At 49.1% G+C, this 21,798-nt stretch overlaps 1 protein-coding gene across 1 annotated transcript in view; it reads left to right on the forward strand.

Moving 5' to 3' along the window:
- Positions 1–21,798, forward strand: part of MAPK7 (mitogen-activated protein kinase 7) — a gene marked incomplete at its 5' end in the record, with an annotated part of 49,149 nt that overhangs the window by 18,096 nt on the left and 9,255 nt on the right. Inside the window, 3 exon segments of the mRNA XM_082260171.1 lie at positions 12,034–12,235; positions 12,341–12,506; positions 19,608–20,794. Of these exon segments, the coding sequence (XP_082116297.1) occupies positions 12,034–12,235; positions 12,341–12,506; positions 19,608–20,794 (1,555 nt within the window).

The following is a 21,798-nucleotide window of genomic DNA, read 5'->3' on the forward strand; positions in this document are numbered from 1 at the left end:
GTTCCCCCACAGCATCTGGAAGAACACACTATAGATCCTAGCATAGAGAGACACTGGCAAGATGCAGACAGGGCTGACATACAAGAAGATCGGTATCAGGTAAGTCTTAATCAGATCAACCCTTTCCCTCAGAGATAACTTCCATCTCTTCCAGCTGACCACCTTAGTATTGGCAACTTCCAGCCTGCCCTCCCAGTTTTTGAGGCCATAATCGCCAGGTCCAAATTCAATGCCTAATATCTTAATTTTTTCCTGGGGCACTGGAAAAGTGTCCGGGAGATCAAACCCCTCACCTTCCTTTCCCATCCAAAAAACTTCACTCTTTTCCTGATTGATCTTGGAGCCTGATGCTTCAGAGTACCGTGATGTCAGAGAGACCACCTCCTCCGCTTCATCTGTCCCAGTGACAATCACTGACACATCATCCGCATAGGCAACAACCCTCAAAGGCGGCTCACCCGGGATTCCCACTGGTACCCCACACAACATGCTGCTCTCTAGCCTCCTGATGAAGGGGTCGATTGCAAACACATAGAGCAGGGGACTCAGCGGACAACCCTGGCGCACCCCAGAACCAACCTCAAAGGACTGTCCAACCCAACCATTAACAAGAGGGAAGCTTTCTGCCCCCTTATACAAAACTTTTAACCAATCGACAAAACCACCCGGCAGACCGTACTTACTAAAGAGCAACCACAGGTACTCATGGTTGACACGATCGAAAGCCTTTGTCTGATCCAATGCCAGTAGATACTTTCCCCAGCCTGCAGCCCTGCACTGCTCCAAGGCCTCCCGGACAGCTAAAACCGCTGTGAAGGTGCTCCTACCCTGGATCGAACAGTGCTGATGGCGAGAAAGCAAAGACTCTGCTACTGCCGATAGGCGCCAGAAAAGTATCTTCGCCAGCACCTTTCTATCGACATTGAGAAGGCTGATGGGGCGCCAATTCTCAATCATCGAAGGATCTTTACCTTTTGAAAGAAGAATCACAGCTGAGTGTCTCATGGAAGGGGGAAGCACCCCCTCAGCAAGACAACTGTTAAAAATCTCTACCAAATGTGGGGCCAGAATAGACTTAAAGGCTTTGTAAAACTCAGCCGTCAGACCATCCGGTCCAGGTGACTTCTTGATGGCAAGCTGTTCAATTGCCCTCGTCACCTCTTCAACTGTGATCTCTTCTGTCAAATTCATCAAAGGGACATCTCCACCATTTAGACCTGGAATAGAGTCCAAAAAGCTTTCCATCTTGTCTCGGTCAAGCTCCTTCCTCCCAAGAAGTTCAGCATAAAAAGACCTCACGACCTCCAGGATCCCTGACCTGGACTTTGTCAAGGAACCTGTACTATCCTTAAGGCCAACGACCATCTTAACAGCTACACCCTGTTTGCAGTTCTGGTAAGGGTCAGGCGAGTGGTATTTCCCATAGTCCCGCTCCAGAACCAAAGAGGTATGCCGGTCATATTGACACTTCCTGAGGAGGATTTTCACTTCAGAGATTGCCCCAGGATCTCCTCCTCTCGAGACAAGAATATCCAGCTTCCTCCGCAAACGTTGGTAGGTCATGTATCTATTAAACTGTTTTTTATTGGCTAGGCCCCTGAAGAATCCAGCAATCCTCTTTTTGGTCAGCTCCCACCACTCAGCCTTGCTGCTACAAAAGTCCAGGATGGTCACCTGTGCCTGAAAGAATTCCTCAAAGGATTGTCTAACATGTTCTTCCTCAAGGAGAGTCGAATTTAATCTCCAGATGCCTTTGCCCCTCTGAGGGAAATCTGAAGCATTCAAGACCACAGATAGCATACAGTGATCAGAGAACTCCACCGCCTGCACCACTGGGGGTGAGAAAGCAGAGGCCTCCTTCAAAAAAAACCTATCTATCCTACTCTGACTATTACCTCGATGAAAGGTGAACCCTGTGTCATCCGGGAGGTGCTTAATGTGCACATCCACAAGACCAGCATCCCTAACCATACTATTTAAAAAAACGCTATCATATCCCAGCCGGTCATTGAAGTCCTTCCTGTCCTTGGGCCTAGTCACAGTATTAAAGTCACCTCCAAAAACCACTTGCCGGGATGTAAAAAGAAATGGCTTGATCCTTGTAAAAAGGCATTTCCTGTCCCACTTTGTGTGCGGCCCATAGATATTAATTAGGCGCAGGTCCTGCCCTCCCACAAGAACGTCTAAGACCATACATCTCCCAATCTCCACCTCAATAACCCGCCGGACAGTTACCATGCCGGTTTTAAACAACACCGCCACCCCGCCGTAAGGCTCGGCCGCAAGAGACCAGTAAGATGGACCATACCTCCACTCTCTCTTGGCCATATGAATATCTGCCAAGGAGGTGAGCCTAGTCTCCTGCAAAAATAAAATTTCAGCATCTAATTGGCTGAACAAAAATAAGGCCATAGAACGAGCTCTTACCGACTTAATGCTGGCGACATTTATTGTCACCACTTTTAACGGAGGGGGAACCGCCATTTGGGTTATTGGGTGGATTGCTTCTTAGCTCCCCTCTGCTGCTCATCACCAGAAGCCTCTCTCTTTCTTGAAGCCTCCTCCAACTCCATTTCAATTTCTGAATTCTGCTCAGAAGAATCCCCAGATGAGGAGATATCCCAAGCAGAAGCCCTAGAACGGTTGGAGACAGTCACTGAGGCATCCTGTCCCTGTTCCGTCCTCACCGTCTGTCTCTTCCGCCTCACAACCTTCCTTCTCTCCTCCAGGTACTGAAGGTCAGATTCAGAGATGCTTTCATCTCTTGTTTTCTTCTTCTTCTTTGAAGTCTTCACAGAAGACTTCTTTACAGAGGAAGCCGCAGCAGCACCCTTTTTGGTACCCTCTACCACTCCTGGTGGGTGGGGGGCTTCTTTAAGGTCACACTTAGGAAGGGAAGACTGATCGGGAATAACTGACTCAGGGGGCACAGACTTGGCAGATTCTGACACAAGAGGAGCCGGTACAGTAGGCTGGGGGGACACAGGGACAGACACAGAAGGAAAACTTACAGATACAGGAGGGGTGGGCACAGGGACTAGGGAGGGATCCTGCACAAGACCAGGGGGGTCAGTCACCGCAGAGGAGGGTGGTACACCAGGGGCCTCATCCTCCATCCTGTCCAGCCTTAAGAGGTCATCTATCACCTCTCTATCCATATTATGCCAGGCTTCAGGACATCGGCTGTAGGGGTGGCCAAGGCGCAGGCACAGGTTGCACCTTATCGCCTGGGTGCAGTCCCTGGCCACATGACCCTGTCCCCGACACACTGAACAGATCAGTGCTGAACAAGAGGAGCTAAAATGCCCCTTTTCTCCACAGCGGTGACACAGTTTTGGCTGACCGGGATAAAAAATAGTCATCCTATCCCTCCCTATAAAAGCAGAGGAGGGCAGGTGACGGACAACATTCCCATCCCTAGCCAACCTGACCGTTACCGACCAACCCCCGGTCCAGATGCCACGCTCATCATGAATTTTATCCGGCCTGGTCAAAACATCCCCATAATTTCTCAACCAGACCTCTAAGTCCCGAGCAGGAACACTCTCATTTGTAAGGACAATAGTAATTTTCTTCACTGTTGACCTTTGGGAAACTGCCACTGGCACCAGACCTTCCCATTCGGGTCTTGACCTGCACCGAGCCATATATCGTTCCCAGAACAAGTCAAGACCCTCTGGTCTGGTGAAACTAACTGTGTATTCCCGGCTTCCAGCCACATGTATCAGGGCATATAGGTCATTAGCCCCAAAACCCATATCTAAGATCAGGTCCACCACCATACGCCTTGCTAGAGGGACTGCACCACCTTCCCATTTAAGGAGGACTACGTTCCGCCTTGGACCCCCAGCAGAAGCCATAGATCCAATACCAGATCCAATGGTGCTCATAGTGGCAGCCCGCGAGGGAAAACCCTGATTAGAAGCAGAGCTCCTCCTTGATTGTAACCCTGGCTTGGTGATATTGCCAGGAGCACAGCTTACCACCTGTGCAAATGTAGGCTTATTAGGGCCAAGACCCCACACTGATGTCACATTATCAGGTACACTACTATTATTATTTTTACCAGCTTGGCCTAAACAAGCAGCATTATCAGTTCCACATATAATGGTGGGATCCACCATGCCTGCAATGTTATTAGGGATAACTGTTTCTGATGCAGTACCAGATGTTTCCTGCTGCTGCGCTGTAGAGTCCTGTTCAACAGTGACTGAAATAGTTTTAAGCTCAGCAGAAGGGGGGTTAATCGGCTCTTCTGGGTTTTGTGGTTCTTCAGCAGAAATGTCATTTTTTAAACACAACTTTTCCTGTTTAGAGACATCAGCAGCAGGCACAACATTGCTGAGCATAGGGGAATCACCCGGAGTGTCATTAGGAAACCCATCATTAGGCAAGGTGCTAAAAGGCACAAAAACTGTTTTATCTGTAAGCTGGGGCTTTATATACTTTACTTTATCAGGCACACTCTCAGGTAAGTCCTCCACATCACCAAACACCAGCTTATCTTCCTGCATTGGAGACTCCATTACCTGTATAACTTTCAACATGCCTCCTGAGCCCTGAGATGGCAATGGGCTGCTTACCTCACCTTGAGGGGGAAGGGGGTCAGAACCGGGGGTCTCCTCCTCCACCTCCATCTTTGCAAACCTCCGTTCATTGCAAAACTTCTCCCTGAAGGGACCATCCCTGCCTTCCATCATGGCCACGATAGTTTCTTGATGATCCACACGGACTTTCGCTAATTGGACCTCTGAATCCATTGATCCACGGTTCTTGCTGAACAAGCCTTCACGCTGCTTTCTCAGGCGCTTTAAATCCGCTCTAAGCTTGTAGAGCTTGTCTCTCTCCTTATTGAGGACTTTGATCCCGGCCACCACTCGCTCCCGAATGGATCCAGCATCTTCATCCTCACCAGGTGCAGAGAGATCACCAACCACGGGCTGCACAGGAGCAGGGGTGCCATCCATCCGCCCAGGGGATGTCTGAGAGCCTCCAGCAGGAGAGGCCCTGCTGGCCTCCATGGCTTCCCCAGAAGGGGGCCAGGAGAGCTGGGAGGGATTTCACCTCACTCCCCTCTTACACAGATCACCTGCAGCAGCAACAGACACACAGCCAGAGAACCTTCCAGCAGCCACACCCGAAGCTGAATGATGGGAAACTACTCCTCCCACTGACAGCAATGATGGGGCACTATTGATCTTTTATTGAAAAGAATCAAGCAACATATTTTATACAAAAGTAAAAAAACAGAACTATAGTACAATATTCCAACAAAAAAAACAAAGGAATTCACATCCATGTGCAGAATATATACAATATATACATAATCCACTTCCAACATTCTTAGAAAACTATTTACATAAAGCAGCAGAGAGGGCCTAAGAGGCACAACCCATCACCTATGTATGCAGCCATTTATCAAAAACTGAGCATTAAGAAAAAATCTAGGGTGATAAGAGACAGAAAGCCACACCCGGGAAAGAGACTCCTGGCAGTCAGGGAGGCTTGAAACCCCTCCACGCCTTCAGCCAAGCCCTCTGACCCCACTTGTCTCTCTCAAGCGCCCGAATCTTCCCCACCTCATGCAGAATGTCACACACCACCACCTGAACAGGAAGGATTTTACGCCGAAGGGTGACCTGACACCGTGCGTTCCATGTGTAATAACGGACTACTAAACTAACTAAAAAAAGTGTATCCAAACAAAAGCCCCCACCAGTATTGAATGCTCCGTACACCCACTCAGCATAACCCAGCCTGGAGAGGAAAGGAACACCGAGGGCCCGCCCAACCTGTTTGTATACCTCTATGTTAAAAGGGCAACGAAGCAGAAAATGGTCCATAGTCTCCTCCTCACCTGCACATTCCTCCCGAGGACAACCACGATCCATCCCACTGCGGAATTTCAAATTGCCCCGAACATAGAGCCTCCCGTGGAAGCACAACCAGGCCAGATCCCTGAATTTAAGGGGGACTCTAGCCAAATTAATCAATCTTAACCCTTCCCTCAAAATTGGGCCTGGGCAATCCCTTAAGGCCAGTGGGTCATGAAAGACTTCACTCAAGACTCGGCTCATAAGGACTTTCCTCGGAGCGGATCTGAGATCTTCAGCCGACAGTCGCCACTGCCGCAGCAACTTCAGACACGGAGCGACATAGGCTGGGAGCTGACCACGATGACCCCTGAGATTCTTCACTTGGCCACCTTCTTCCCAAAGTCGCAGAAAAGGCCTAAACCAAGATCTAAACATGCCTGCCCATCCAGGAGGTTCCACTGCAAGCATACTACCAATGTTAAACTTGAGAAATAGCAGTGAAAAGAAAAGAACGGGGTTGACCATACCTAAGCCACCCTCCCTCCTGGATAGATAGGTGACATTCCTCTTGATGGGGTTCAGTCTGTTCCCCCACAGCATCTGGAAGAACACACTATAGATCCTAGCATAGAGAGACACTGGCAAGATGCAGACAGGGCTGACATACAAGAAGATCGGTATCAGGTAAGTCTTAATCAGATCAACCCTTTCCCTCAGAGATAACTTCCATCTCTTCCAGCTGACCACCTTAGTATTGGCAACTTCCAGCCTGCCCTCCCAGTTTTTGAGGCCATAATCGCCAGGTCCAAATTCAATGCCTAATATCTTAATTTTTTCCTGGGGCACTGGAAAAGTGTCCGGGAGATCAAACCCCTCACCTTCCTTTCCCATCCAAAAAACTTCACTCTTTTCCTGATTGATCTTGGAGCCTGATGCTTCAGAGTACCGTGATGTCAGAGAGACCACCTCCTCCGCTTCATCTGTCCCAGTGACAATCACTGACACATCATCCGCATAGGCAACAACCCTCAAAGGCGGCTCACCCGGGATTCCCACTGGTACCCCACACAACATGCTGCTCTCTAGCCTCCTGATGAAGGGGTCGATTGCAAACACATAGAGCAGGGGACTCAGCGGACAACCCTGGCGCACCCCAGAACCAACCTCAAAGGACTGTCCAACCCAACCATTAACAAGAGGGAAGCTTTCTGCCCCCTTATACAAAACTTTTAACCAATCGACAAAACCACCCGGCAGACCGTACTTACTAAAGAGCAACCACAGGTACTCATGGTTGACACGATCGAAAGCCTTTGCCTGATCCAATGCCAGTAGATACTTTCCCCAGCCTGCAGCCCTGCACTGCTCCAAGGCCTCCCGGACAGCTAAAACCGCTGTGAAGGTGCTCCTACCCTGGATCGAACAGTGCTGATGGCGAGAAAGCAAAGACTCTGCTACTGCCGATAGGCGCCAGAAAAGTATCTTCGCCAGCACCTTTCTATCGACATTGAGAAGGCTGATGGGGCGCCAATTCTCAATCATCGAAGGATCTTTACCTTTTGAAAGAAGAATCACAGCCGAGTGTCTCATGGAAGGGGGAAGCACCCCCTCAGCAAGACAACTGTTAAAAATCTCTACCAAATGTGGGGCCAGAATAGACTTAAAGGCTTTGTAAAACTCAGCCGTCAGACCATCCGGTCCAGGTGACTTCTTGATGGCAAGCTGTTCAATTGCCCTCGTCACCTCTTCAACTGTGATCTCTTCTGTCAAATTCATCAAAGGGACATCTCCACCATTTAGACCTGGAATAGAGTCCAAAAAGCTTTCCATCTTGTCTCGGTCAAGCTCCTTCCTCCCAAGAAGTTCAGCATAAAAAGACCTCACGACCTCCAGGATCCCTGACCTGGACTTTGTCAAGGAACCTGTACTATCCTTAAGGCCAACGACCATCTTAACAGCTACACCCTGTTTGCAGTTCTGGTAAGGGTCAGGCGAGTGGTATTTCCCATAGTCCCGCTCCAGAACCAAAGAGGTATGCCGGTCATATTGACACTTCCTGAGGAGGATTTTCACTTCAGAGATTGCCCCAGGATCTCCTCCTCTCGAGACAAGAATATCCAGCTTCCTCCGCAAACGTTGGTAGGTCATGTATCTATTAAACTGTTTTTTATTGGCTAGGCCCCTGAAGAATCCAGCAATCCTCTTTTTGGTCAGCTCCCACCACTCAGCCTTGCTGCTACAAAAGTCCAGGATGGTCACCTGTGCCTGAAAGAATTCCTCAAAGGATTGTCTAACATGTTCTTCCTCAAGGAGAGTCGAATTTAATCTCCAGATGCCTTTGCCCCTCTGAGGGAAATCTGAAGCATTCAAGACCACAGATAGCATACAGTGATCAGAGAACTCCACCGCCTGCACCACTGGGGGTGAGAAAGCAGAGGCCTCCTTCAAAAAAAACCTATCTATCCTACTCTGACTATTACCTCGATGAAAGGTGAACCCTGTGTCATCCGGGAGGTGCTTAATGTGCACATCCACAAGACCAGCATCCCTAACCATACTATTTAAAAAAACGCTATCATATCCCAGCCGGTCATTGAAGTCCTTCCTGTCCTTGGGCCTAGTCACAGTATTAAAGTCACCTCCAAAAACCACTTGCCGGGATGTAAAAAGAAATGGCTTGATCCTTGTAAAAAGGCATTTCCTGTCCCACTTTGTGTGCGGCCCATAGATATTAATTAGGCGCAGGTCCTGCCCTCCCACAAGAACGTCTAAGACCATACATCTCCCAATCTCCACCTCAATAACCCGCCGGACAGTTACCATGCCGGTTTTAAACAACACCGCCACCCCGCCGTAAGGCTCGGCCGCAAGAGACCAGTAAGATGGACCATACCTCCACTCTCTCTTGGCCATATGAATATCTGCCAAGGAGGTGAGCCTAGTCTCCTGCAAAAATAAAATTTCAGCATCTAATTGGCTGAACAAAAATAAGGCCATAGAACGAGCTCTTACCGACTTAATGCTGGCGACATTTATTGTCACCACTTTTAACGGAGGGGGAACCGCCATTTGGGTTATTGGGTGGATTGCTTCTTAGCTCCCCTCTGCTGCTCATCACCAGAAGCCTCTCTCTTTCTTGAAGCCTCCTCCAACTCCATTTCAATTTCTGAATTCTGCTCAGAAGAATCCCCAGATGAGGAGATATCCCAAGCAGAAGCCCTAGAACGGTTGGAGACAGTCACTGAGGCATCCTGTCCCTGTTCCGTCCTCACCGTCTGTCTCTTCCGCCTCACAACCTTCCTTCTCTCCTCCAGGTACTGAAGGTCAGATTCAGAGATGCTTTCATCTCTTGTTTTCTTCTTCTTCTTTGAAGTCTTCACAGAAGACTTCTTTACAGAGGAAGCCGCAGCAGCACCCTTTTTGGTACCCTCTACCACTCCTGGTGGGTGGGGGGCTTCTTTAAGGTCACACTTAGGAAGGGAAGACTGATCGGGAATAACTGACTCAGGGGGCACAGACTTGGCAGATTCTGACACAAGAGGAGCCGGTACAGTAGGCTGGGGGGACACAGGGACAGACACAGAAGGAAAACTTACAGATACAGGAGGGGTGGGCACAGGGACTAGGGAGGGATCCTGCACAAGACCAGGGGGGTCAGTCACCGCAGAGGAGGGTGGTACAACAGGGGCCTCATCCTCCATCCTGTCCAGCCTTAACAGATCATCTATCACCTCTCTATCCATATTATGCCAGGCTTCAGGACATCGGCTGTAGGGGTGGCCAAGGCGCAGGCACAGGTTGCACCTTATCGCCTGGGTGCAGTCCCTGGCCACATGACCCTGCCCCCGACACACTGAACAGATCAGAGCTGAACAAGAGGAGCTAAAATGCCCCTTTTCTCCACAGCGGTGACACAGTTTTGGCTGACCGGGATAAAAAATGGTCATCCTATCCCTCCCTATAAAGGCAGAGGAGGGCAGGTGACGGACAACATTCCCATCCCTAGCCAACCTGACCGTTACCGACCAACCCCCGGTCCAGATGCCACGCTCATCATGAATTTTATCCGGCCTGGTCAAAACATCCCCATAATTTCTCAACCAGACCTCTAAGTCCCGAGCAGGAACACTCTCATTTGTAAGGACAATAGTAATTTTCTTCACTGTTGACCTTTGGGAAACTGCCACTGGCACCAGACCTTCCCATTCGGGTCTTGACCTGCACCGAGCCATATATCGTTCCCAGAACAAGTCAAGACCCTCTGGTCTGGTGAAACTAACTGTGTATTCCCGGCTTCCAGCCACATGTATCAGGGCATATAGGTCATTAGCCCCAAAACCCATATCTAAGATCAGGTCCACCACCATACGCCTTGCTAGAGGGACTGCACCACCTTCCCATTTAAGGAGGACTACGTTCCGCCTTGGACCCCCAGCAGAAGCCATAGATCCAATACCAGATCCAATGGTGCTCATAGTGGCAGCCCGCGAGGGAAAACCCTGATTAGAAGCAGAGCTCCTCCTTGATTGTAACCCTGGCTTGGTGATATTGCCAGGAGCACAGCTTACCACCTGTGCAAATGTAGGCTTATTAGGGCCAAGACCCCACACTGATGTCACATTATCAGGTACACTACTATTATTATTTTTACCAGCTTGGCCTAAACAAGCAGCATTATCAGTTCCACATATAATGGTGGGATCCACCATGCCTGCAATGTTATTAGGGATAACTGTTTCTGATGCAGTACCAGATGTTTCCTGCTGCTGCGCTGTAGAGTCCTGTTCAACAGTGACTGAAATAGTTTTAAGCTCAGCAGAAGGGGGGTTAATCGGCTCTTCTGGGTTTTGTGGTTCTTCAGCAGAAATGTCATTTTTTAAACACAACTTTTCCCGTTTAGAGACATCAGCAGCAGGCACAACATTGCTGAGCATAGGGGAATCACCCGGAGTGTCATTAGGAAACCCATCAATAGGCAAGGTGCTAAAAGGCACAAAAACTGTTTTATCTGTAAGCTGGGGCTTTATATACTTTACTTTATCAGGCACACTCTCAGGTAAGTCCTCCACATCACCAAACACCAGCTGATCTTCCTGCATTGGAGACTCCATTACCTGTATAACTTTCAACATGCCTCCTGAGCCCTGAGATGGCAATGGGCTGCTTACCTCACCTTGAGGGGGAAGGGGGTCAGAACCGGGGGTCTCCTCCTCCACCTCCATCTTTGCAAACCTCCGTTCATTGCAAAACTTCTCCCTGAAGGGACCATCCCTGCCTTCCATCATGGCCACGATAGTTTCTTGATGATCCACACGGACTTTCGCTAATTGGACCTCTGAATCCATTGATCCACGGTTCTTGCTGAACAAGCCTTCACGCTGCTTTCTCAGGCGCTTTAAATCCGCTCTAAGCTTGTAGAGCTTGTCTCTCTCCTTATTGAGGACTTTGATCCCGGCCACCACTCGCTCCCGAATGGATCCAGCATCTTCATCCTCACCAGGTGCAGAGAGATCACCAACCACGGGCTGCACAGGAGCAGGGGTGCCATCCATCCGCCCAGGGGATGTCTGAGAGCCTCCAGCAGGAGAGGCCCTGCTGGCCTCCATGGCTTCCCCAGAAGGGGGCCAGGAGAGCTGGGAGGGATTTCACCTCACTCCCCTCTTACACAGATCACCTGCAGCAGCAACAGACACACAGCCAGAGAACCTTCCAGCAGCCACACCCGAAGCTGAATGATGGGAAACTACTCCTCCCACTGACAGCAATGATGGGGCACTATTCCTCCCACTGACACCAATGATGGGGCACTATTCCTCCCACTTACATTAATGATGGGGCACTATTCCTCCCACTGACACCAATGATGGGGCACTATTCCTCCCACTGATACCAATGATGGGGCACTATTCCTCCCACTGACACCAATGATGGGGCACTATTCCTCCCACTGACACCAATGATGGGGCACTATTCCTCCCACTGACACCAATGATGGGGCACTATTCCTCCCACTGACACCAATGATGGGGCACTATTCCTCCCACTAATGCCCTCCCACTAATAAACACACACAGACACACACACAGACATGCACACACTCAGACACACAGACATGCACACACACAGACACACAGACATGCACACACAAACGGGTTGTGCCGATTGGTGTTCCCTGTTCTTCCCATTCCTGGCTCTTCTCACGCTATTCTTCTTGCAGGCAGCCATGGCGGAGAAGAAACCCGGAAATCCTGAGCAGGACAGAGAGTCTCACTGCACGTCCACTGCAGCCAAGAACCTCGCCATCCTGAAAGAGCGTTCCTTCGACATTACCTTCGACGTGGGAGATGAATACGAGATCATCGAGACAATCGGCACTGGAGCTTATGGCGTGGTGTCGTCTGCTCGCAGGAAAGGCACCGGTAACCATGTTTTTATACTGCTTTTAATATACTGTGTGTATATATACCGTGTATGTGTGTGTATAAATATAAATATATATTATTTATGTTCCCCTTCCTCTGCAGGTCAGAAGGTCGCCATTAAGAAGATCCCCAACGCCTTCGATGTGGTGACTCACGCCAAGCGAACGTTACGAGAGCTGAAGATTCTGAAGCACTTCAAACATGACAACGTCATCGCCATTAAAGACATCCTGAAACCGTCTGTGCCTTATACCGAGTTCAAATCTGTGTAAGAACCGTTCATTTATTTTCCTTCTCCTGCGGGGGGGGGGGGGGGGGGGTAATGATCTCTCCATTACGGGGGGGGGGGGATAGAGAGCTCTCCATTCATTGGTGAGGGGGGATAGAGAGCTCTCCGTTCCTGGGTGAGGGGGGATAGAGAGCTCTCCATTGCTGGGTGAGGAGGGATAGAGAGCTCTCCATTAATGGGTGAGGGGGGATAGAGAGCTCTTCATTGCTGGGTGAGAGGGGATAGAGAGCTCCCCATTCCTGGGTGAGGAGGGATTTAGATCTCTCCATTCCTGGATGAGGGGGGATAATGATCTCTCCATTCCTGGATGAGGGGGGATAATGATCTCTCCATTCCTGGATGAGGGGGGATAATGATCTCTCCATTCCTGGATGAGGGGGGATAATGATCTCTCCATTCCTGGGTGAGGGGGGATAATGATCTCTCCATTCCTGGGTGAGGGGGGATAATGATCTCTCCATTCCTGGGTGAGGAGGGATAATGATCTCTCCATTCCTGGGTGAGGAGGGATAATGATCTCTCCATTCCTGGGTGAGGAGGGATAATGATCTCTCCATTCCTGGGTGAGGGGGGATTGAGATCTCTCCATTCCTGGGTGAGGGGGGACAATGATCTCTCCATTCCTGGGTGAGGAGGGATAATGATCTCTCCATTGCTGGGTGAGGAGGGATAGAGAGCTCTCCATTGCTGGGTGAGGGGGGATAATGATCTCTCCATTCCTGGGCCAGGGGGGATAGGGATCTGATTTCTGGGTTAGGGGGGATATTGATCTCTCCATTCCGTAGTGAAGGGGGATTGAGATCTCTCCATTCCTGGGTGAGGAGGGATAATGATCTCTCCATTCCTGGGTGAGGGGGGATAATGATCTCTCCATTCCTGGGTGAGGGGGGATAGCGATCTCTCCATTCGTGAGTGAAGGGGGATTGAGGTCTTTCCATTCCTAGGTCACGGAGGATAACTATCTCTCCATTCCTGGGTGAGGAGGAGATGTCTATTTTTCCATTCCTAGGTGAGAGAGGTAACAATCTCCTCATTCTAGGTGAGGGGGGACATCAATTTCTCTATTTCTGAGTAAGTGGGGACATTGATCTTTCCATGCCTAGGTCAGGGGAGACATCCATCTCTCTATTTCTGGGTGAGGAGGAACATTGATCCCATCAAACCTCCTCCCTGCATTGGTGGTCACGGGCAGTGCTGTTAATACCCACCCCACTCCACCATTGGTGGTCAGTGGCAGGGTTATATAACCCCAATCATTGTTTACTTACCAGATCACATACTCCAGAGCTGCTCACTCTCTGATGACGTTGGGTTAGGTCTATACTTCTACTGTTGGGCAGAGTATACTTGTGCCTTAATGAGTTGGCCTTATTTTAGTGCCAGGTATGGGGAGCGTCTCCGCACCCAGCTTTCCACAGCCACTCTGCACTGGTGCCCAACATGTGGGGGATCATGCCTAGGTTATGACAGACCATACAGAGAGCGTCGGTAGGCTGCACACAGCCTACTTGCTGTATGTTGGGTATGAAGGATATACAGTGTCTGGACTTAATATATGATGGCCTTTTTTAGCTCCATTTTCCCTAAAACGTCTTTCAGGACAGCACCTTAGAGAGATGGCTCCTCCCTCTCCTCATCAGGAAACACCCCATCCACCAGATTTTAAAAGGAGGCTTCTCCCACCATTCATCAGTTTTTGTGTTTCCTCCGACCGAGGAACACCTCTGTGGGGAGCTGGGCTCTTAAGGTACTATCCTGAGAGACCGGGCTTCCTACGTCCACCTACCCTTTTTTGGAGATGATTGCTTCTCCCATTCACGCGACCGACTGCAGTGCATGGGCTCCTTCTTCCTCTTCAGTGCTCTAGGCTGAGTCAGGACCCCGCAGAGCACAGCCCTGGGAAGGCATCTTGAAGGAGCGGAACGATTTTTCTTAGACTTCCGCCGCCTTTTTTTCAAATTTCCCGCCATTTCTCCGGATCGAGTGACGCTCGTCCGGACCGGAAGTGAGGTTCCGGAAAGGGCAGCGTTCTGCAGGGGGCGTATGGCGTCATTTCCGCCGGACGCAGAGGAAGAAGGGAGGAGCAAGCTGGTGCCTTATTCCGGATCCGGTCCAGTGCAAGTGCGCTTTGGTCTCCGGAACCGGTACCGAAGCCACGGGTGATACCGCTGCCAAGCGATGGAAGCTTCTTCAGCGAGTGGGACAGGCACAGGCACCAGTAAGGCCCAGGTAAGGGGTATCTCTATTATGGCCTATCTTACTGTGGGGTCTCTCTCCATCCCTTTTATCTTTCCCCCCGGTGGCTGGGGGCCTGTCAGGGCACATGGGACTTCCCTTAAAATGTCTTTCTGTGCACCTTGGTGACCCTGAGAATCAGGCTGACTCTTAAGAAGCATGTGTATGTTTTCCCATTCATGTCTTCCAGGCTAAAAGCTCTGAAATTGTTTCCAAGAGAAAGTGTCCTTCATGCAAAGCAAAGTTGTCGGAAAGCTGGAAAAAGACACTTTGCCAGGGATGTATTGATGCACTAGTAAAGGAAGAAGCATCTGCAGTTTGTGGCGATCTAGTCGCATCTGTGAGGAAGGAATTGGATGCTACCATCCAATCTTTTCGGTCATCCCTACAGGATCCTGCCCTGAGTCAGCCATCAGCCTCACTGTCCTCTCAGGGTTCACAATTGGTTCCTTCGGTGGGGACAGAAGGGGTTCCTTCCACCCAAGGAGATAATTCCCCCTCACATTCCAAAGAGGATTCAGAGGAAGAAGAGGAGGGAGGGGCACAAAGTAGGCCCTCTTAATACAAACTGTCCTTAGAGCAAGTGGATGGTCTCCTGAGGGCAGTTTACATCACCCTGGGTCTAGAGGAGGAAAAGAAGGAACTGTCCCTACATGATAGAATGTATGCAGGCTTGGAAGAGCCTAAGGGCCGTATCTTCCCAGTGCATCAGACCATCTCAGATGCAATAAAACATGAGTGGGCTGATCCGGAAAAGAAAACTTTCTTCCCTAAAGCCTTTAAAAGGCGATTTCCTTTTGATGAGGACCCAGGAGCTCCCTGGAATAAGACGCCAAAGATTGATGCAGCCTTCTCCCAGGTTTCTAGGTCAACAGACCTAGCATTTGAAGACATGGGAGTCCTGAGGGATCCCATGGATAAGAAGATGGACCAGCAACTTAAGAGATCCTGGCAATCCATCATGGGGAGTCTGAAGCCTGCCATGGCGGTTACCTGTGTGTCCAGGAATCTGGAATACTGGCTTAGCCAGCTAAAAGCACACATCACAGCAGATTCACCTAAACAGGAAATTTTGGATTCCTTCTCCACGCTCTCCACGGCCATAGCCTTCATTGCTGACGCTTCAGCAGAGTCAGTGAAGATGACAGCAAGATCTGCAGCTTTATCCAACTCAGCCAGAAGGGCTCTTTGGTTAAAGACATGGCCTGGGGATACGGCTTCTAAAAATAAGCTATGTGGACTTCCTTTTCAAGGGGATCTATTATTCGGACCTGGGCTAGACTCTGTTCTAGATAGAACAGCAGACAAAAAGAAGTCTTTTCCTGTGAAGAAGAAACAGGCAGCAAAAAAGCTTTTTCGACCTCAAAAAGCTCAGCAAAATAGCAGACCCCAGGAGAAGAGAAGAAACTGGTCGACACAAAAACCCAAAGGGAAAGGAGGTGTTCTCTTCCATCCTCCTGTGTCAACCAACAAAACACAATGACAAGACATTGCCGGTGGGAGGAAGATTGAGGGAATTCCTCCCCTATTGGGCGGCCATAACAGAAAATCAATATATTCTAGATATGCTGTCCCAAGGCTACAACATAGAGTTTTCAGAGACGCCACCCGAAAGGTTCTTTGTCACAAACCTCCCAAGAGATGCAGAAAAAGCCCTGGCTATGATGGACCTGTTAAAGGACCTGAGGCAACAGGGAGTTGTCTGTCCAGTTCCAGTGGAGGAACAACATCAGGGATTCTATTCCCACATATTTTTGATAAAGAAACCATCGGGGGATTTTCGTCTTATACTGAATCTGAAACCATTAAACAGGTCAGTTCTGTACAAGAAGTTTCGAATGGACTCAATTCTTACAGTCAGAACCCTGTTAACAAAAGGATGCTTCATGGCATCAATCGACTTAAGGGATGCTTACCTACATATCCCTATAGCCCCTCACTCACAGAGATTCCTAAGGTTGGCAGTAAATCTGGGAAAGGAAATGCTCCATATCCAATTCAAAGCACTCCCTTTCGGGCTATCATCCTCCCCTCGTATTTTTACGAAGGTAATGGCAGAGTGTCTAGCTCCCCTCCGCCTTCAGGGAATCTCTGTGGTGCCTTACCTGGACGACCTGCTTTTCTTTGCCCCGTCAAAGGAAAAACTTCAAGAGGACCTGCACAAGGCAAGAGGTCATCTAGAAGCTCTGGGATGGATAGTGAACATCAAGAAGTCGAATCTCACACCGGCTCAACGGGTTCAGTTCCTAGGGTTTCAGTTATGCTCGGTGGAACAAAGAATCTTCCTACCAGAAGACAAACAGGTCAAAATACAGAATTTGGTAGCAAGACTACAAACAAATCAGTGGTGGTCGATCAGAGAGATCATGTCAGTCCTTGGAAACCTGACTGCATCAATTCCAGCTGTCCAATGGGCAAGGCTGCATTTTCGGCCACTCCAATATTTCCTCCTCAGAATCTGGGATCACAATCCAGAGACTTTGGACTTTAAGGTAAAAATCCCCACCAAGGTCAAGAGGTCCCTTTGGTGGTGGAGAAATCCGATAACCTTGTCCCAGGGTTTGGCCTGGTCCTTCCCAGCAGACCAGAGGTTAACAACGGATGCCAGCAGTTGGGGGTGGGGAGCCCACTGGAACCAAAACCTGGCACAGGGGGTTTGGTCTCACACCGAGACAAGGAAATCCTCAAATTGGAAGGAGTTAAAGGCAGTCGGCCTGGCTCTAGCTGCCTTCTCTCAAAATCTTCAGGGGACTCATGTTCAAGTCCTTTCAGACAATGCCACTACGGTGGCATATCTAAACAAGCAAGGGGGCACAAGAAGCAAAACCCTACAGCTGTTGGCAATGGAAATTCTGCAATGGGCGGAAAGGCAGTTACTTTCCTTGTCAGCAATCCACCTAAAAGGTACACTAAACAGTGTGGCGGATTATTTAAGCAGGCAGAAGATCCGAGAAGCAGAATGTAGCTTAAACCCAGAAGTCTTTATGTTGATAACCAAGACTTGGGGAAAGCCAGAGGTGGATCTGTTTGCAACGAAAGAAAACGCAAAACTTCCACTTTACTTCTCACTCCACAGAAACGACAACTCTCTGGGAGTAGATTCCCTGGCACATCCCCGGAGGTTCAGGTTGGGGTATGCCTTCCCCCCCCTTCCAGCTCATTCCGTTGGTATTGAGAAAAATCCAAATGGAAAGAGCCTCAGTGATCCTGATCACTCCTTATTGGCCCAAAAGGGTTTGGTTTTCGACTGTCCTTCAACTATCAGTCAAACCTGCTTTTCAGCTCCCTCTTCGTCAAGACCTACTGCTTCAAGGTCCAGTCTATCATCCAGAAGTGGAAAAGCTAAAGCTCACCGCCTGGTATCTGAGGAGCAACTGCTGAAAAGGAAAGGATTTTCAGATGCATTAATTGCTACTCTACTTTCCAGTAGGAAAAAAGTCACAAGGAGTATATATGCAAAAGTTTGGAAGACATATAATACCTGGTGTGAATCGAAAGATCAAAAATTGAACAGTATTACTTCAATTTTGGAGTTCCTACAGGAGGGCGCAGGAAAAGGCTTGGCAGTAAGTACCCTCAAGGTACAAGTTACAGCCCTGGGGGTATTCTTGGAAAGGCCCATTTCTTCAGAATCTTTAATAATCAGATTCTTCAGGGCCCTTACCCGCTCCAGACCAGTGCCTATTAGAAGTTTCCCCAAATGGGACTTGTCGGTGGTCCTTCAGGCCTTCACAAAGGAACCTTTTGAACCACTAGAAACGGTTACACTAAAAAACCTTACCCTCAAGACAGTCTTCTTGGTGGCAATAACATCAGCAAGAAGAATCAGTGAATTACATGCTTTATCAGCTATCGAACCTTTCTTGTCCATATATCCAGATAGGATAATTCTCAAGACGGATCCAGGGTTTCTCCCAAAAGTAGCTTCAAGAGAAACCGCTCACAAGAAATTGTGTTACCTACCTTCTGTCCTAATCCATCAGGAGATAAGGAAAAAAGCTTTCACTACCTAGATGTAAGAAGGGTCCTTATACACTACTTGGAGGTTACTAAAGAGTTTAGATCATCAAACTCTCTTTTTGTTCTGTTCTCTGGCAACAAAAAAGGTCGCCAGGCATCAAAAGGATCAATAGCCAGATGGCTCAGATCCGCTATTTCAGAGGCTTACTCCCAAATGAAATTGTCTCCCCCACAGGGGATCAGAGCTCACTCTACTAGAGCGTTAGCCACTACATGGGCAGAGAAAGCTGGTGCCACTCCAGATCAGATCTGCAAAGCGGCTACGTGGTCAAGCTACTTTACATTTGCAAGACACTATAGGTTGGACCTTTTGGCAGCTGAAGATCAGGCTTTTGGCAGAAAGGTCCTGCAAGCTGTGGTCCCTCCCTAAATTGAGTAAGTCTCGATAATCCTCTCTAAGGTGCTGTCCTGAAAGACGTTTTAGGGAAAATTCAAGTTAGACTTACCGGTAACTTGTTTTCCAATAGTCTTTCAGGACAGCAGGAGGATCCCGCCCTATTGTATAAAATGTATTGCTGTGATTAACCATATCTGTTTATGTGTTCCAGCATGGGCCGGAGGTACTCTTCTACAAACTGATGAATGGTGGGAGAAGCCTCCTTTTAAAATCTGGTGGATGGGGTGTTTCCTAATGAGGAGAGGGAGGAGCCATCTCTCTAAGGTGCTGTCCTGAAAGACTATTGGAAAACAAGTTACCGGTAAGTCTAACTTGAATTTTTGTGACCGGAAACCCACCCTGGCCTGTTCTGTTCCCTACAACCAACTCTGACGGAAGACTGTTGCAGATTTTCACTGCTCTTAAAGTATTTATTTTCTGATTTTCAGATACGTGGTGCTGGATCTCATGGAGAGCGATCTTCACCAGATCATCCACTCCTCGCAGCCCCTGACCTTAGAACACGCCCGCTACTTCCTGTACCAGCTGTTGAGGGGTCTAAAATACATCCACTCAGCAAACGTTCTTCACCGCGACCTGAAGCCAAGTAACCTTCTGATCAACGAGAACTGTGAGCTGAAGATTGGCGACTTTGGCATGGCCCGAGGACTTTGTACCAAGCCCGACGAGTACAAATACTTCATGACGGAGTATGTGGCCACTCGCTGGTATCGCGCCCCGGAGCTCATGCTGTCGCTCCACGAGTACACTCAGGCCATCGACATGTGGTCTGTGGGCTGCATCTTTGCCGAAATGCTGGGCCGCAAACAGATCTTCCCTGGCAAGAATTATATCCACCAGCTTCAGCTCATCATGACGGTGCTTGGAACGCCATCCAGCCAGGTGATCCGAGCCATCGGAGCAGAGAGGGTACGGGCATACATCCAGAGCTTGCCCTCTCGCCAGCCGGTACCCTGGACGAGCCTGTACCCTCAAGGAGACAGGAAATCCTTGGATCTACTCTCCAAAATGCTGAGGTTTGACCCGCGTGAGCGGATATCCGTGTGCGAAGCTCTGCGGCACCCTTTTCTGTCTAAGTACCATGACCCGGACGACGAGCCGGAATGCGTGCCAGCGTTTGACTTTGACTTCGACAAGCAGATCCTGACCAAAGAGAAGATCAAAGAGGCCATCGTGGCGGAGATAGACGGCTTCCACCAGAGGAGAGAGGGCATCCGACGGCAGATCAGCTTTAAGCCCGTCCTAAAACCGGCAGAGGAGGACCCAGTGACTGACAACGTCATTAGGTCAGACGACTTTCAGTCACCGCCTCTCCCACCGCCCCCTCAAGGGTTCGACGTGGATATGCCAAGTGCCAACTCTGCCAGGGAAAGAGGCGATTTCCCCATGGAGTCACCAAGAGTTCCAGTGAAGCCGGAAACCATTGACTTGACCTCTCCCTCAGAGATTGAAGATATTGTGCCACCAAGAGAAAGTACAGAGGTGAAAGAGGAGGCCCCCGCAATTAAGACTGATCCTGAGCCAGTGCCAAAGAGAGAGGGCGCTATTTCGGATGACACCAAGGCAGCGCTGAAAGCTGCTCTACTGAAGTCAGCCCTGCGCAATAAATCCAAAGGTGAGCTAAAGGCATTTCATGTATCCATTTTATTATGCTTTGTGGACGACCCCGCGGAGGCTGGTCTGAACTGCCTCGCTTTGTGCTGCATTCAAATGCACAATACAGTGTTTGTAAACAAAGCCTATCCACACAAGCATGGACTCTATGTTCAAATGCACAATATGGTCTTTGTAAACAAAGCCTAATCAAAGAAGCCCTTTCTGTTCAAAAGTGCAATGCAGTGTTTGTAAACAAAGCCTATCCACACAAGCATGTACTCTAGGGTTTGTTTACAAAGACTGTATTTGAACACAGAGTACATGCTTGTGTGGATAGGCTTTGTTTACAAACACTGCATTGTGTATTTGAACAGAAAGGGCTTTTTTAGCTCGGCTTTGTTTACAAACACTGCATTGCGCTTTTGAACAGAAAGGGCTTCTTTGATTAGGCTTTGTTTACAAAGACTGTATTTGAACATAATCAAAGAAGCCCTTTCTGTTCAAATGCACAATGCAGTGATTGTAAAAAAAAAAGCCCTTTCAGTTCAAATGCACAATGCAGTGTTTGTAAACAAAGCCTATCCACATAAGCATGCACTCTATGTTCAAATACAGTCTTTGTTAACAAAGCTTAGAGTACAGGCTTGTGTGGATAGGCTTTGTTTACAAACACTGCACTGTGCAATATAGGCCCCGTTCACACTGGGGCGATCCGACTTCCCCAGGGGACCTCACAGGTCGCGGCGCGCTGCTCGCACCGCGACCTCGGAGCGGCCGGCACGGACTTCATAACATTGAAGTCTATGCAGGTCGCTCCGGGTCGCCCCAAAGAAGCTCCGGACCCTTTTTCTAAGTCGGAGCGACTTGTGTCACTCCTATTAGAATGGGTCCAAGGTCGCCTGACAGGTCGCCCCAGTGTGAACGGGGGCTAAACAGAAAGGGCTTTTTTTAGCTAGGGTTTGTTTACAAACACTGCATTGCGCTTTTGAACAGAACGGGCTTCTTTGATTAGGCTTTGTTTAC

The sequence above is a fragment of the Pelophylax lessonae genome, assembly GCF_965119305.1.
Source record: "Pelophylax lessonae genome assembly, chromosome: 6".
Lineage (NCBI taxonomy): Eukaryota > Metazoa > Chordata > Amphibia > Anura > Ranidae > Pelophylax > Pelophylax lessonae.